Source organism: Cuculus canorus, chromosome 2, assembly GCF_017976375.1.
Source record: "Cuculus canorus isolate bCucCan1 chromosome 2, bCucCan1.pri, whole genome shotgun sequence".
Classification (NCBI taxonomy): domain Eukaryota; kingdom Metazoa; phylum Chordata; class Aves; order Cuculiformes; family Cuculidae; genus Cuculus; species Cuculus canorus.
In genome coordinates, this window is record NC_071402.1 from 87,098,193 (window position 1) to 87,111,211 (window position 13,019).

The 13,019-nt window shown below is 39.2% G+C and overlaps 1 protein-coding gene across 7 annotated transcripts in view; it reads right to left on the reverse strand.

The window, feature by feature from the left end:
- The window catches only part of PIGN (phosphatidylinositol glycan anchor biosynthesis class N), a 107,131-nt gene that overhangs the window by 60,965 nt on the left and 33,147 nt on the right, over positions 1–13,019 (reverse strand). For all 7 annotated transcript variants that reach the window (XR_008448477.1, XR_008448478.1, XM_009569411.2 and 4 more), the window contains exons 6-11: positions 12,473–12,597; positions 11,128–11,258; positions 8,670–8,786; positions 3,838–3,878; positions 1,916–1,975; positions 770–862 (exon numbers count right to left, since the gene is read on the reverse strand). Coding sequence is in view for 5 of the 7 variants with exons in the window: in XM_009569411.2 (XP_009567706.2) it covers positions 770–862; positions 1,916–1,975; positions 3,838–3,878; positions 8,670–8,786; positions 11,128–11,258; positions 12,473–12,597 (567 nt within the window). In the remaining 2 variants the exon portion in view is untranslated. The remainder of the gene's footprint in view (positions 1–769; positions 863–1,915; positions 1,976–3,837; positions 3,879–8,669; positions 8,787–11,127; positions 11,259–12,472; positions 12,598–13,019) is intronic.

Genomic DNA, 13,019 nt, shown 5'->3' on the forward strand with positions numbered 1-13,019 from the left:
GTATTAATCTCTCGCAGGTGATCTCATGCTAGTCCCTTGTTCCACCACCATCACACAGATTTCCTGACAGGGCAACAGTTCTTGCGTGGTTCAGCTTCCTGTCTGTGGAGAGGATGGCTTTCCCTCAGAGCATTTCTATGTCTTGCCAAAACTGTGATTTGGGGATTTGGAACTGCTTCTTATTCCACCATCTAGTGAAAGAGAACCTTTTTTTCTTTTTGTTTGGACCACATATGTGTTTTCATAATATGATAATATCTGATATTAGGTGAATCAAGGCAGAGAAGCCAGAGATGAACACTTGCAAAGCAAAACAACAGATACATCAGCATTACCTGAAACTTAATTAGGACACTAATTTAATTTCTTTAATGGACAGGTGCCTGTTACCTTTTTGATCTCTTTGTATACTAATCCTGACTTAGAGCCTTGTCTCCTAGCCCCTTTTGCAAAAGCAATATTTCACTTTTCAGTTAGCAGCACTCAGCTTCTGCCTACACACTGCAAGTAGGTTTACATTAACATCAGTAAACATGGGCATTTATGTTAACACCCAAGAAAAAAGTTACTCCTCCTTACAAAAAAGTCTTTCAAACTCCTTCAGATATGGCTCACGGCTAGTCAATCAACATCACTCAGTACGTGCATTCAATTTCAGTTCTTTGAATTACAGCGTACTATATAAAGCACATGCCCTAGTATAATTATTTTACACCCAGCAACAACTACTAATCAAAGAAACATTTTTCTTTACCGTATGTTTAGTTACCTTAAATTGCTCAAGAATCTGAACAGCATTGGTAAATATGCTCTCTGCTTTGAAATGAGCACTGTTGTTCAGATATTCAAGAGGCAGAGTTCCCTGTGGAAGAAAAATGCATATATACATAAAAAAAATTAAACTAAGGAATAGAAATTTCTCTAACTGAATGGCAGGTCAAATGAGCAGTAACAATACTTCAAATTACTGCTGAAATAACTACTGCAACTCCTTTTGAAAATATTCTTCTTGCATAATTCTTCAATATTACAGAGACTGTTCATACTTGCCCAGCTCCCAGATAAATAACAGAAGTCATTATTAAAGTATATACTACGTAGTAATACAACCTCAACTTTTAATCAGAAGCTACTTCTGAAATACCTAGCAGTCTTCCATCCAAAGCCTCATCTGGCACTTTTGATAGGAAAGCAAGCAGCTCCATGCCACCCCAAGCTGGGCAGTTTCCCTTGCACAACCAGCAGTGAGTGCAGGACAGGGGAACATAATTTGGGGTAGAGACTCCAGAAGGATTATTTTAGAAAATGCATTGTAAGTAAGTGTTTTAAAAATGAAAAAAGCAGCATGAAATCACACTAATGTAATGCTAATTATCAATTAGGTATTTATGAGACAGCCTACGGACCTATGTAAAAACATACAAATGAAATTGAAAGAAAAAGCCATCTCACAGTGAGGGCACTCACTATTCACTCACTGACGGCACAAGATGCCATCCGAAGAAAGTACACTAGTTTAAACAAGAAATAATTAAACATTAAATTGCAGGAAACAGCTTATTTACAGGCTCAGCTTTTACAATCAAAATCAAGTGTTATTCAAACCACATTGCATTTTTATCATCCCTAAAAAACAAAGTGACAAAAAGGTTTTACATAGCTCAAGAGTATAAAGAAGCAGATTGCAGAAAGATCAGCTGCCTTTCCAATTGGCAGCACTGTATAATATATAAAATCATTGAGTTTATGCTCCAAACTGAAGACATACGTACAAAGCTAAAACTACAAGCAGTCTCCGCAACCTATAGCAGTGTTCCAAATTTATAACCTTTCCCTTCATAAGCCTCAGGTCTTGTCCCTAACACCTCTTCACAAGCCGACTTCTATAATATGGAAAAATGTTTGTACTTCTTACCACAGAATTCAGAGGGAAAGGCACACCAATAAGGGAAGCCATCAGTGGCGCAATATCAGCCTGTGCAAAAAGAAGCAATGCCATTTTAAGATAGTTCCAGCCTTTGGAGCTAATAAATTCAGTTTAATTTTAACCTATCTGCATCTGCAAAAGTAAACCGAATAATACTATGAAGCTACGACACACAAAACTCCGTTATAATTTTTTTTTTATTTTCCAGTAGTCATCATGGCATGATTAGATCCAAAATGTGAGGCTCCACTACTGATAAAACATCAAAAAAGCATTTAGTTTAAAAAGCAGATATAAAACCCCACAGTATTTATTCACAAGATTTCAGTACATGCTTGACTGTACTCAGAGGCATACCATTCTTTAAGACTATTTATACCACAGAAAGAACTAATTTCATATTTACAGTTCTAAGCAGTACACTGAATATACTCCTTTTCACAGCACTTCTTATCCCTTGTTTCCACGGTGCCAATTACTCACCTTCTCCTCTTCAGAGGGGGATTATGCACTTTTACCCATATCCCAGTACGCCCTCAGCCCTCAGGAAGGCCCCTCAATCTACATCAGGGCTTCTCATAAAATGGTATCAATACCTTCTTACTTTTTTCCAGCATAAATCTGAAGACATTAGAGCAAAACCACAGGGACTGCTCCAGCCTCAGGTGTACTGTGCAGATGGAGACTCCAAACCATTATTTGTAGAGGACAAATTACATGTAGTGTAATAGTAAGAAGAAGTCTAGTTTGCTATTTTTACCCGTAGTCCCACATATACTACAGGACAAAAGCTCTGTCTTTGGGGACTCCATAAACCAGAACAAAGCAATACTTGAGACTCTCCTATAGGGTCTCAAAATAACATCTCCATAACTCCTACCAACTTTGAGAGGAAAAATTAATCTCTAATTTTGTACAAGGGCTTTGCTGGAAGCACCTGATCCAGAAAATTCCCAACTTCAACCTTCTAGCACAAGCTTCTTTCCTTTGTTTGAGCCATTTTGGAGTCTGTTACTCTCATACAGGGTTTCAGAGGATGATAGAAAGTAAGAAGCAAATAAGCTTCAAGTGCACACATGTACATCCTTTATTATCATGATTTAAAAAAGCTTGGGTGATTTACTACCAAGGGTTAAGTTGTCCAACATTTTTCCTTCTTTCACAGTACGAATGGTCTAAAATGCTAAGTGGCTGGGCCATAATCACAGACCCTGTTGAAAAAACCTACGATTTAACAGTATAGCAAGAATTGTTTTGATTCAATAATGGCAGCGACTTCTAGAAAAAGTGACAAAATACAGATATTGAAATAGATCACATTGAAAAACTACACTAAACATGGACACAGCTAACTTAAGTGCAGCAAAAACCATACAGCAGGTACTCACAAACTTGTGAAACACGGTCATCAGACCATGCTTTTTTGTGTTTAGCTGGGCAGCTTCATAGGAGATACTGAGGAGGTCTAAGTTCAGTTCCAGAACATTTTCAAAATAGAGAGTAGAAGGAAAGCATCACAAGCTACTCCTAGCAGTTCACAAAAACAAATCCCACACTGAGAACGCAGAAGTTGCTATTCAAGTTACTTCCAGAAAAGGCACTGAGTTTCCAAGGAGTTCATGTCATATTGTACTTCACTCTTTCTACAATGGCAAATGATCACATAACTAAACATGGTGTGATAATGCATATTCAGGAGGGAAGTTGTATATAGCTGCCACGTGTTAGCAAGCAATTTAAACTTTTTCATGTTATGTTCAGTATGGGTGAAATTCCTGTAACTCTAACAAATAAGTAACACATTCCAGGGAAATGCTACGCCAGTGTGATCATTTTTTCAAGTTCCATCAATTAGTTTAAACCACACAAAACTCATAATTTAAGGTGAAAATTTATGACCTATTTAATACCTGATTGACATCCAGCCTCTTCAAGTCCTCCAGTTTCCATTCTGCAAGAAATAAAAGAGTACATGAACAGCTAATCTACAGAGATTTGAAAAGGATAATTGAGTTGACATTTAATGTCTTGCTGCCATTATCTGTAAAGTGCTGTTACTAAAGAAAATCATAATTTCACTTTAAGATGCTAGCTCTAGAAGAGTTGCAGATGGAACTCAACAGGAAGAAACAATGAAATGCATTCATTTCAGTTCACATTTTCTTTTATCTGTCAGGATAAATCACTACCTGCAATTGTGACCTAGACCACTTGAAGAAAGTCCAAGATTTTTATTTTTTTTTAACACAGTATAGAAAGCAATATATTACCTCCTGCGCCAATTGAAAGACTCACACTCAGGTTTAAGAGAAGGGCTGTTTAAGTCTCTTCAATTGGTTTTTAAAAGGTTAACCCAAGATCCCCAGTATACCAGTACAGAATGGTAAAAACATACCTCATGTCTGCCATGAGCAATAATGGCCAAGAGCAAGCTCAAGGGAAAAGTTCAACGATTTTGCAATCAGAAGAACTACAATGAAGGCAGAGACAAAAGCCAAACATAAAAGCCCCTAAAGCCATGGTACATCATACAAAAAGCTGGTTCAAAACCATATTCTCTTCATCCCTATTAGCCTCTACGGAAATAAAGAGAAAATTGCCTCTTTTCTTGCTGGATGGAGAGTTATTTAGAAAGAGTTTAGCAGGTGTTGGGTTTTATTTTTTCATGTCGTCTTTTCCTAATGTTCAAATTTGCTGCCCCACTACACACAACAATAATACCAGCAAGAAAAAAATCCAATCAAAAAAAAGCCCCAAAACACAAAGAAAAGACAACACAGCCTTTTTTTTTTTTTTTTTTTAATTGAAGCTTAAAAAAAATCAGATACACAGGAAAACATGTGGGGCTCAACAAACACAGGGCTGAAACAGATCTACTGATACAGTACTTAAAATATTGTCAACAACCTACCTAGGACAGATCTTAAGTACAGCAGTAAAGATGCCAGGGACACTTACCCTCAGCCTGGGAGCCAAACTTAATGTTAAAAGCAGGGACACGGCCACCTTTCTCAGTACACAGAAAAAGCTAAACAGTCCACTTGCCACCCTGCTAACATCGCTTGCTGAAATGACACCGCAGAAACAGCACAGACAGAAGCAGGAATCAACCTACCACATCGGGGACATTGGTGGTGTAACCACATTGCCCAAAATTATCCTTGGGATTTACATGAAATAGAAGTTTAAACGCACCAGAAACAGGCTTCATGAAGAAGACAGGTAAACTATCACTCTAAGTTCTGGGTCTACCTTATTTATTTTCCCCAAACAGGCATTCAAAACCTAGATCATGCCACCCTTTCTCCATCTTTCAATACACCTTGTCTGTGCCAGACTCAAACCTGCCTCAGCTACAAACAGCCCAAGACAGGAAACACCTACATGTGCAGCATTGCATGTACCGACCTTATTTTCAGCATTTAGTTCATACCACTGCTAGCTTCAGGGGGCTGAGTACACTGCTGCTTGGTCCCAAAAGCTCCCTGAAGAGCAGCCATGTACCTTAACAGCAGCAAGACATACAGTAACAGCAAGTTCCCATAGCAACACAGGGGAAGTATTATCCACGTTACTCATGAAATTCACACCAAAATGAACGTTTGCTTCCTTTTGCTTCCCAGAAAAGGAAATGGGTTTATATTTCTAGACATACAGACTCTCATCCATATTCTTATTGCACAAATGCATTGTTCAGTTTCCTTTAAATAGCACTTTCCAACTAAAAGTGTTGGAAAACGGTCTATATGCAAACAATGTGCTTCAGGTAGGAAGAAAGAAACTATAGCTCCGCTAAAGAAAGACTTGGCTTTGTCAGAAGCTTTTACATCTCCATTTCTCCAACTGAGATATTCCCAAAACGCACAGAGTTGAACCAGGAGCTGTAAGACACCGAGCCCAGGAGCCTCCAAGGGCTGAGACACACCTGCAGACTGGCCAGTCTGGGTTGTACCCCCAGAAGTGAGGGGTCTGAGGTGTACGAGCAGCCCATGCTGGTTTACAATTCCGGCTCACTGTCTTGGTCTCCCATAAAGTGCTTAACACAGGTTTTCCGCCTGCTTGACAATGTTTTTTTCCTTATCTTGCCCTGCTTTTACTGCAGCATGCTAGGCAGCTAGATGAAACAACCCAGAGTAAACAGAGGCAAGTGGTGGTTCAAGAAGAGGCTTGAGGTGACATGCACCAAAGAAAATCTCACATAAAATATCCCAGAAGCAAAACCAGTGAAGGAATACACAAAGTTCCCACACCCATGGCAAAGCAGGATGAGCCCCCTCCAAAACAGGGGTGTGTATAGATGAAAACAACCAAACCATGTCCTTCTGCTGCAGAAGGCCTTGCTTTCTCTTAAAAGCTTCTCTGGATTTAAGCCCCAAGGTCACCCAACGGGGCCTGCGCTGAGGAGCCCAAGCGCAGCTCTGTGTTCTCTTTCATTCTGAAGAAGGGTCAAGCTAACAGCCAGATGGGCAATACTACACATTGCCCACAGGATGCAAGGCTGCCATCACAAATCTTTCCAAGATGACTGCATGGCCAGGCCTGAGGGAAGACAGACCACAGGTAAAGGGACTGATGAGGAGAAGGCTGTCATGCCAGAGCAGACACTGTGCTCTTCCAACCATCCAAGGAGCACGTTAATCTTTCCATGACAAATTGGACAGACTATGTCCTGCCTGTTGGCAGTGCCTTTGGGGGTATTGACCCTTGATGGCAGTGATGAGAAGAGAGACGATTCACTAAGCTGCCTACAGCCTGCTTGAACTGAACAGAGCATAAGAAATCTGTCAGCATTAGAAATAACCTGCTCTTTCCACAAACTCTTAAATCAGAGAAATTAGGAAGGATTGTCAATAGATGCAAGAACTTGAACACTGGTACAATGCAGTCGCAAATCTAAGTCAAATACTCACAGCCACTGGTGACACAGTGGTCTTGAAAACGCTCTCCTCTCCTGCACATAGTCTCAGCTTCATTTGCACAGAGCAGGAGAGGAAAACTCAAAGAACTTTTCAAGAAACCTCTTTTAAACATCTTTCCTTTTGTAAGTTAGCTTTGTGAAAATATCCAGGAGAGTAAATTACCAGAGTAGCTGAACTGTACTTACCTGCAGAAGTATCAAGTTCCATTTCAACAAAAATTTTTTCTTTACTTCTAAGTTACATAACCTACTAGACGCTATGCTGTACTACCATAGAGAGAAACATCACTTTTTAAGAAGATATTTATTACTCAAATAGAGATTCAAATTCTCAAGATACTCACAGAGAGACTCAAATCTTCAATAAAGATCACGTCTGGCAATTAAGAACCTGTAAAGATAGAGTCTAAACAAACCAACAACGTGCTTCACAGCTGGAAAGGATCAGAGCAAGTCCAGAACAAGGGGAGGAGTTTCTGATGTTTGCTTTGGGGCATTTGGGTTTTTGTCTGGTTGTTGGTTTGTTTGTTTTTTTAAACCATCAGAAGAAAATATCAAGCAGGCACAGCAGGGTGCAGACACATTCCCTCCTTGTAAGAAAATACACTTTTCCTAACAGATAACAGCCAAAAAGCTTTCCCTATTGTGTATTTCAAAGTCAACTCAATGCTCATCTTTTTGGAAATACTCTTAGACCACTTTCATCACCACTTGAAGTCAAACACTGAGGTTTGTGCTAACGCTGCTGAGAATCACGGAAACTGACAGCTGTAAAAGCCAACTACCTCAGACTAACCCTTAGAGACATAAAGTGTCCTTAGAAGTCTAGAAAATCAGCCATCACAGGTACCAAAATCAGTCGGTTTTACTCTGTTTTCCATTTTTTTTTTTCTACAACTAATTTTCAGTTTTATCAGAGATGTCATAGTTTTATAGCAGCAGTGAATCACAAAATGTGAAATGTTAGCATGGTCTAAATCTGAAAAGTTCTCCTTGTTTAATCTGTCATCAAATACCTTCTGAAGAGCAGGGGGGAGGGTAAAACCTCTGGGCTGAAGTAATTTTTACCTATTTTCTCTTCTCTAATGTAGCTTGACAAACAATCCAATAAAACAGAAAGTCATTACCTCATTGATCCTGCGCAACAACCTGAGAGATTCAAGGCATCTTAAGAAAGAGAACAGGCTACAAGAATGGGGCATGTGAAAGAGGAAAAGCTTGCACAGTTTAACCACACATGGTTTGAGAAATCCACTGATATTTCAGTAAGCCATTATTTATTAAACTATATATTTGAGATATTACAATATTTTTTTTTTAAATGTACACTTCTTAAATAAATCACGAATGGGAAAAATAACAGTAGAGTCAGTTTTTCATTGAGAAAGACTGTTTGCATTTCCACAACAGCCACAAGAACGCAAGTGAGACAAGACAGTCCTAGAATGTCCCCAGGGTTGTACTGTGAAGCCAGAAAAGAGTCTTAGTACATGTCAACTTATCGTGTTTCTGTACAAATAGCTTTTAACCTCTGGGAGTCTTCCAAAGAATTAAGTCTCCTCTGGAACTAAGTTTTAGGAATGTGAATAGCCTCCTGTACACAAACTGATGAAATCTTCAATTCCATGATTTGAAAACAAAACCGACACTTGATATTATCTACCCGATTTTGCAATATCCTCCACAGGCATACCCTGTCCACACCAGACAACATAAGACATATTCAATGTAATGGAACAGAAGTCAGTGAAGATCAACAGGTGTGATGTTTAAACACCTCCCTTTTCATCAAATTCTTTCATTTAAGTTTCATATTTTACTTACCTTTCAAAAAATTGTCTTTAAAGGACTGGGATGTGACTTTCTGTGGAGAATTCACCCCAGCACCCCAAACAATCAGTGGTGTTAGAGTTTCTGAGGGATGACCAGCTCCATGGGATCCTAAGACAAATGAAATCAAGAAAAATGTAAACTTTAAGACATGTGCTGCAAAACCAAGCAAAATCCATATATCCACACACATGTATCGGAAACGGCGTGACCAGCAGGTCCAGGGAGGTGATTCTCCCTCTGTACTCGGCACTGGTGAGACCGCACCTTGAGTACTGTGGTCAGTTCTGGGCCCCTCACCACAAGAAGGATGTTGAGGCTCTGGAGCGTGTCCAGAGAAGAGCAACGAAGCTGCTGAGGGGGCTGGAGAACAAGTCTTATGAGGAGCGGCTGAGTGAGCTGGGATTGTTTAGCCTGGAGAGAGGAGGCTGAGGGGAGACCTTATTGCTCTCTACAACTACCTGAAAGGAGGTTGTAGAGAGGAGGGAGCTGGCCTCTTCTCCCAAGTGACTGAGGACAGGACAAGGGGGAATGGCATCAAGCTCTGCCAGGGGAGGTTCAGGCTGGATATCAGAAAAAAACTCTTCACAGAAAGAGTCATCGGGCACTGGAACAGGCTGCCCAGGGAGGTGGTCGAGTCGCCTTCCCTGGAAGTGTTTAAGGAACGGGTGGATGAAGTGCTTAGGGACATGGTTTAAGGGATTGTTAGGAATGGTTGGACTCGATGATCCAGTGGGTCCTTTCCAACCTGGTGATTCTATGATTCCATTTGTACTAAGTTCTTGTTACGGTATATATATTAAAATCCTGTTACAGACAACCTATTCCAGCTTCATACCTTATTTTTGTGCCACTAACAATAAAGGCTAAATTCAAGTTGCAAGTTGAGATACCACTACTGCTTAAGTCGAGCTTCTGAAGATATAACCTTGTATACTAAAAAGCACAAACGTTTAACATACAGACATTAAAGACAAACTATTTGAAAACCTCAAGGTGTAGAGGAGTTACCTGCTTGAAATACATGCATTTACCTATCCTGAGCATCCCGCAGAAATGAAGGATGACCGATTTGAGTAAAATTAGGCACGTGCCCATAAAAATCACATAGAACTGATCTCTGGTCCACAAATAAGGATTAGACTTCAATTTCAAAACCAGAAGGCAATATGTATTGCAACTGTCATCCTTTCCCCAGTGACACAAGTTCATTTTTAAGGTTCTAAAGTCTTGTAGCATACTCCTTCAAAATTGATAAAACATTACTCTCTTCTGTGGAGAAATTAATTCCCTCCAGATTAACATATCAGCCACCAAAAGGAGGAAACTTTAAAACTATGACATCTCAACAGCAGCTGCATTGAAGCAGAAGCCACACAAGCTTGAAAGAAACATTGGTCACTGAACTCAGAGGGTGAGATATCACAGCAGTGAGATAAGCCACTCTTAAAGGGAACAACATCATTACACAAACTATGCCAGTCACCATATGCTCTACAAGATTACATATTTTCCTCACATGTATATAGACACACCCTCTTCCCTCTGTGTGTATGTATACATATTTTAATATTTATGAAGGAAGAGAATATCTCCTAGTTTTAAGGATAGTTTTATTTTTAAAAAAACACCAAAACAGAACAGAACTGGGTGTGAAACTGGGAATAGCATTGAGGGTGTACAACAATCACTGTGACAGATCTGAAGAGCCAGCTTTGCTTTCCTGAAACAGCCCTAAGCTTAAGAACACACTGGTTTGGGAATAAGATTTCTGAAGTTCAGAGATTCCTTGGAAGGCATTCTCTGGGCTCAAAAGCAGCAACAAGCACTCTTCTTTGCCATGCTTGGGAAAGGAGCAGATGGACAGAGCACCTCCTCCATCCTCCTGGAGGATGCCATCCATCAGGCATCAGTATTTTCTTTCTGCTGCAGGAGGAAAGTGCAATTTTTTGAGAACTTTCAATTTAGCTGAGCCACCAGCTCATTTTACTGAGACTTGAATACTTTAAGGCAGATACAGCTGTCCCATCCAAAGCAAGCAAAAATACCCCTCAAAAAATGTTTGTTAGCAGCTCCCAGAGAAGTTTATCACTTTTCCCAGGTGCTTCAAGAGCAAAGTGGTAATTATTTGTATCCCACATGGGCTGCAACAGCTTTCCTGGTGAGAACCAAATAACACAATGTCCCCCTGCTCAGGGCAGATTTCTGCAGGGAAGAAGTGTTATTCAGGCCTTTTTCTCCCTACTAGCAGCCACTAAGGGAGTTAAGCTTTATTCTATTAATTCCTACCCCTGCAGCCAAGTAACCATTTCCTAATTCGCATGGGTTTCGTACACAAGCAACACTTAGGATATCAAATCAAAGCAGAGACTCCAAATCTTCTAACAAGACAGAGCTCTAATTGCAGTACAGATACTCATCCATAAGCTCAGCTGACCATGAAAAGACTCACCCCAGTCTGTCATTCCATGGTCAGAAGTTAAAATAAATGCAGTTTTTCCATCATTTCCATAGAAGTTTTCAATCACTGAAGCAATTTCTTTTATACCCTCATCAACCTTTTTGATATTCTCCTTGTATTCCCTAGAAAAATAGAACAGGTTATTAGATTCCAGGTGGCCCTCACACTTGGTATAAAGTCATCAATGGTCATGATGCCCAGCCTTCGGCTACAGACAGCGTTACCCTTCTAGAACTTCAAGCTATCAAAACTTATCCTAGATGTAAAATCTCTCCCCCTCCAGGTCTTGCATGAGATACTAAATGGGCACAGCACAGTCTGAAGGTTTCTGAAACTACAGTCTCAAACCGGTGTTTATTTACATTTCAGATCTGATCTGTCCTTGATTGAAGACTATAATTTAATCACCCACAGTTATCAGGTGAGTTAAGGAGAATGCCAAAATTCTGTAAATAACCAAACACCATAAACTCTAAGTTTCAAAAATTACTGTAAGCCAGTAACCAAATAACAAAGAAAGATCTCACCAAGAAAGGACTGTTTGGAGATGACTCACTGATCAGCACAGATCCTAGAGTTTTGTGGAACAGAGGTTAAACCAAATACTTGTATACTTTTAGAAAAGATGACATGATGAACTTTCAGCCAATTAATTTTGTAATTGTTGCTGTTGCTAAAGTCAGTTTTAAATCTCTATCTTCAAAAAACCATAAAAATAACATGAGACATACAGTATACAAAATTTGGAATGATGCAGAAAATCAGAGCGAGTATTTTGATAGTATGCAAGGATCAAGAGAAAGACATAATATCCTACGTTCAAAGTACATGAGGAGATGAAAGTTCTCAAATAACACACTTAAAATTCGAATAGTTGACTACTGTTACTCTAATGCCTTCTCTTCAATTAAGTGTCCTAAGGAAAGCTAAAATATAATGCTGAAACTTGCAGCCATTATTTCTGAACTACTGTGGCTTCTAAATTCAACCATACCATTTCAGTCATGACGAATCAGAGAATTGTTTCCATTTTATACTTAAAACTTCAATTTCCTACATATACTTTAGATCATGTGTTGACAACCAGCTAAAAATGAGACTGGAGTAGAAGAGTATAACCAAACACATTGTATATAGCAAACATCTGTCACTTCTACAGAGGAGACCTTAAAACCAAAAAAATCTGCAGAAAATTCAGAAGATAAGTAATTATGATGACATACATAATCTACTGTAGAAACGCAAGTTTTGTTTCAAGCTTGACAAGTAGCACTGTTACAAAATTAGTGAATGCATTTAAAACTACCAAGAAATATCAGCTTAATCTCTCAAATACCTTGAGTATGGCCGATGAGCATGTCCATTTGTGTCTATGCCTAGCAAATGTAGGAACAGAACCACTTTGTCTTCATTCAGTGCAGTGAACAATGTTTGATTACTTCTGGAAGAATTAAAGAAGCTCTGTATGGAATAAACCATTAGGATATTAATCCGAGTACGATGGAAAAACATGATAGGCAACTTAAGACTAGAATGCTGCTGCTTACATACCAAAATAATAGTAGCTATTACAGTTATGAAAAAGAAAAATTACTTACTTCCCAATATACTTGCAGGAGGATAACTGCCATAAATATAGTCAGTTCAAAGTTTCAGCTCATCTAAGACGGGCAACACTCCTCAAGTTGTGGGGTCTTTTGGGGTTTGCTTTATTTTGGATTTATTTTTTCTTCTGTTTTTTTTTTTTTTTTAATTTCTTTAGGCAGAAATACCAGATAACTGCATATCGCCCCTTCTTTGCCTGCTGTGTAATCACAACAATGAACCGTTCCTGAGAGCCATTTGTGTCTTACATTTCCATTGATTTATGGATTTCAAGCTGG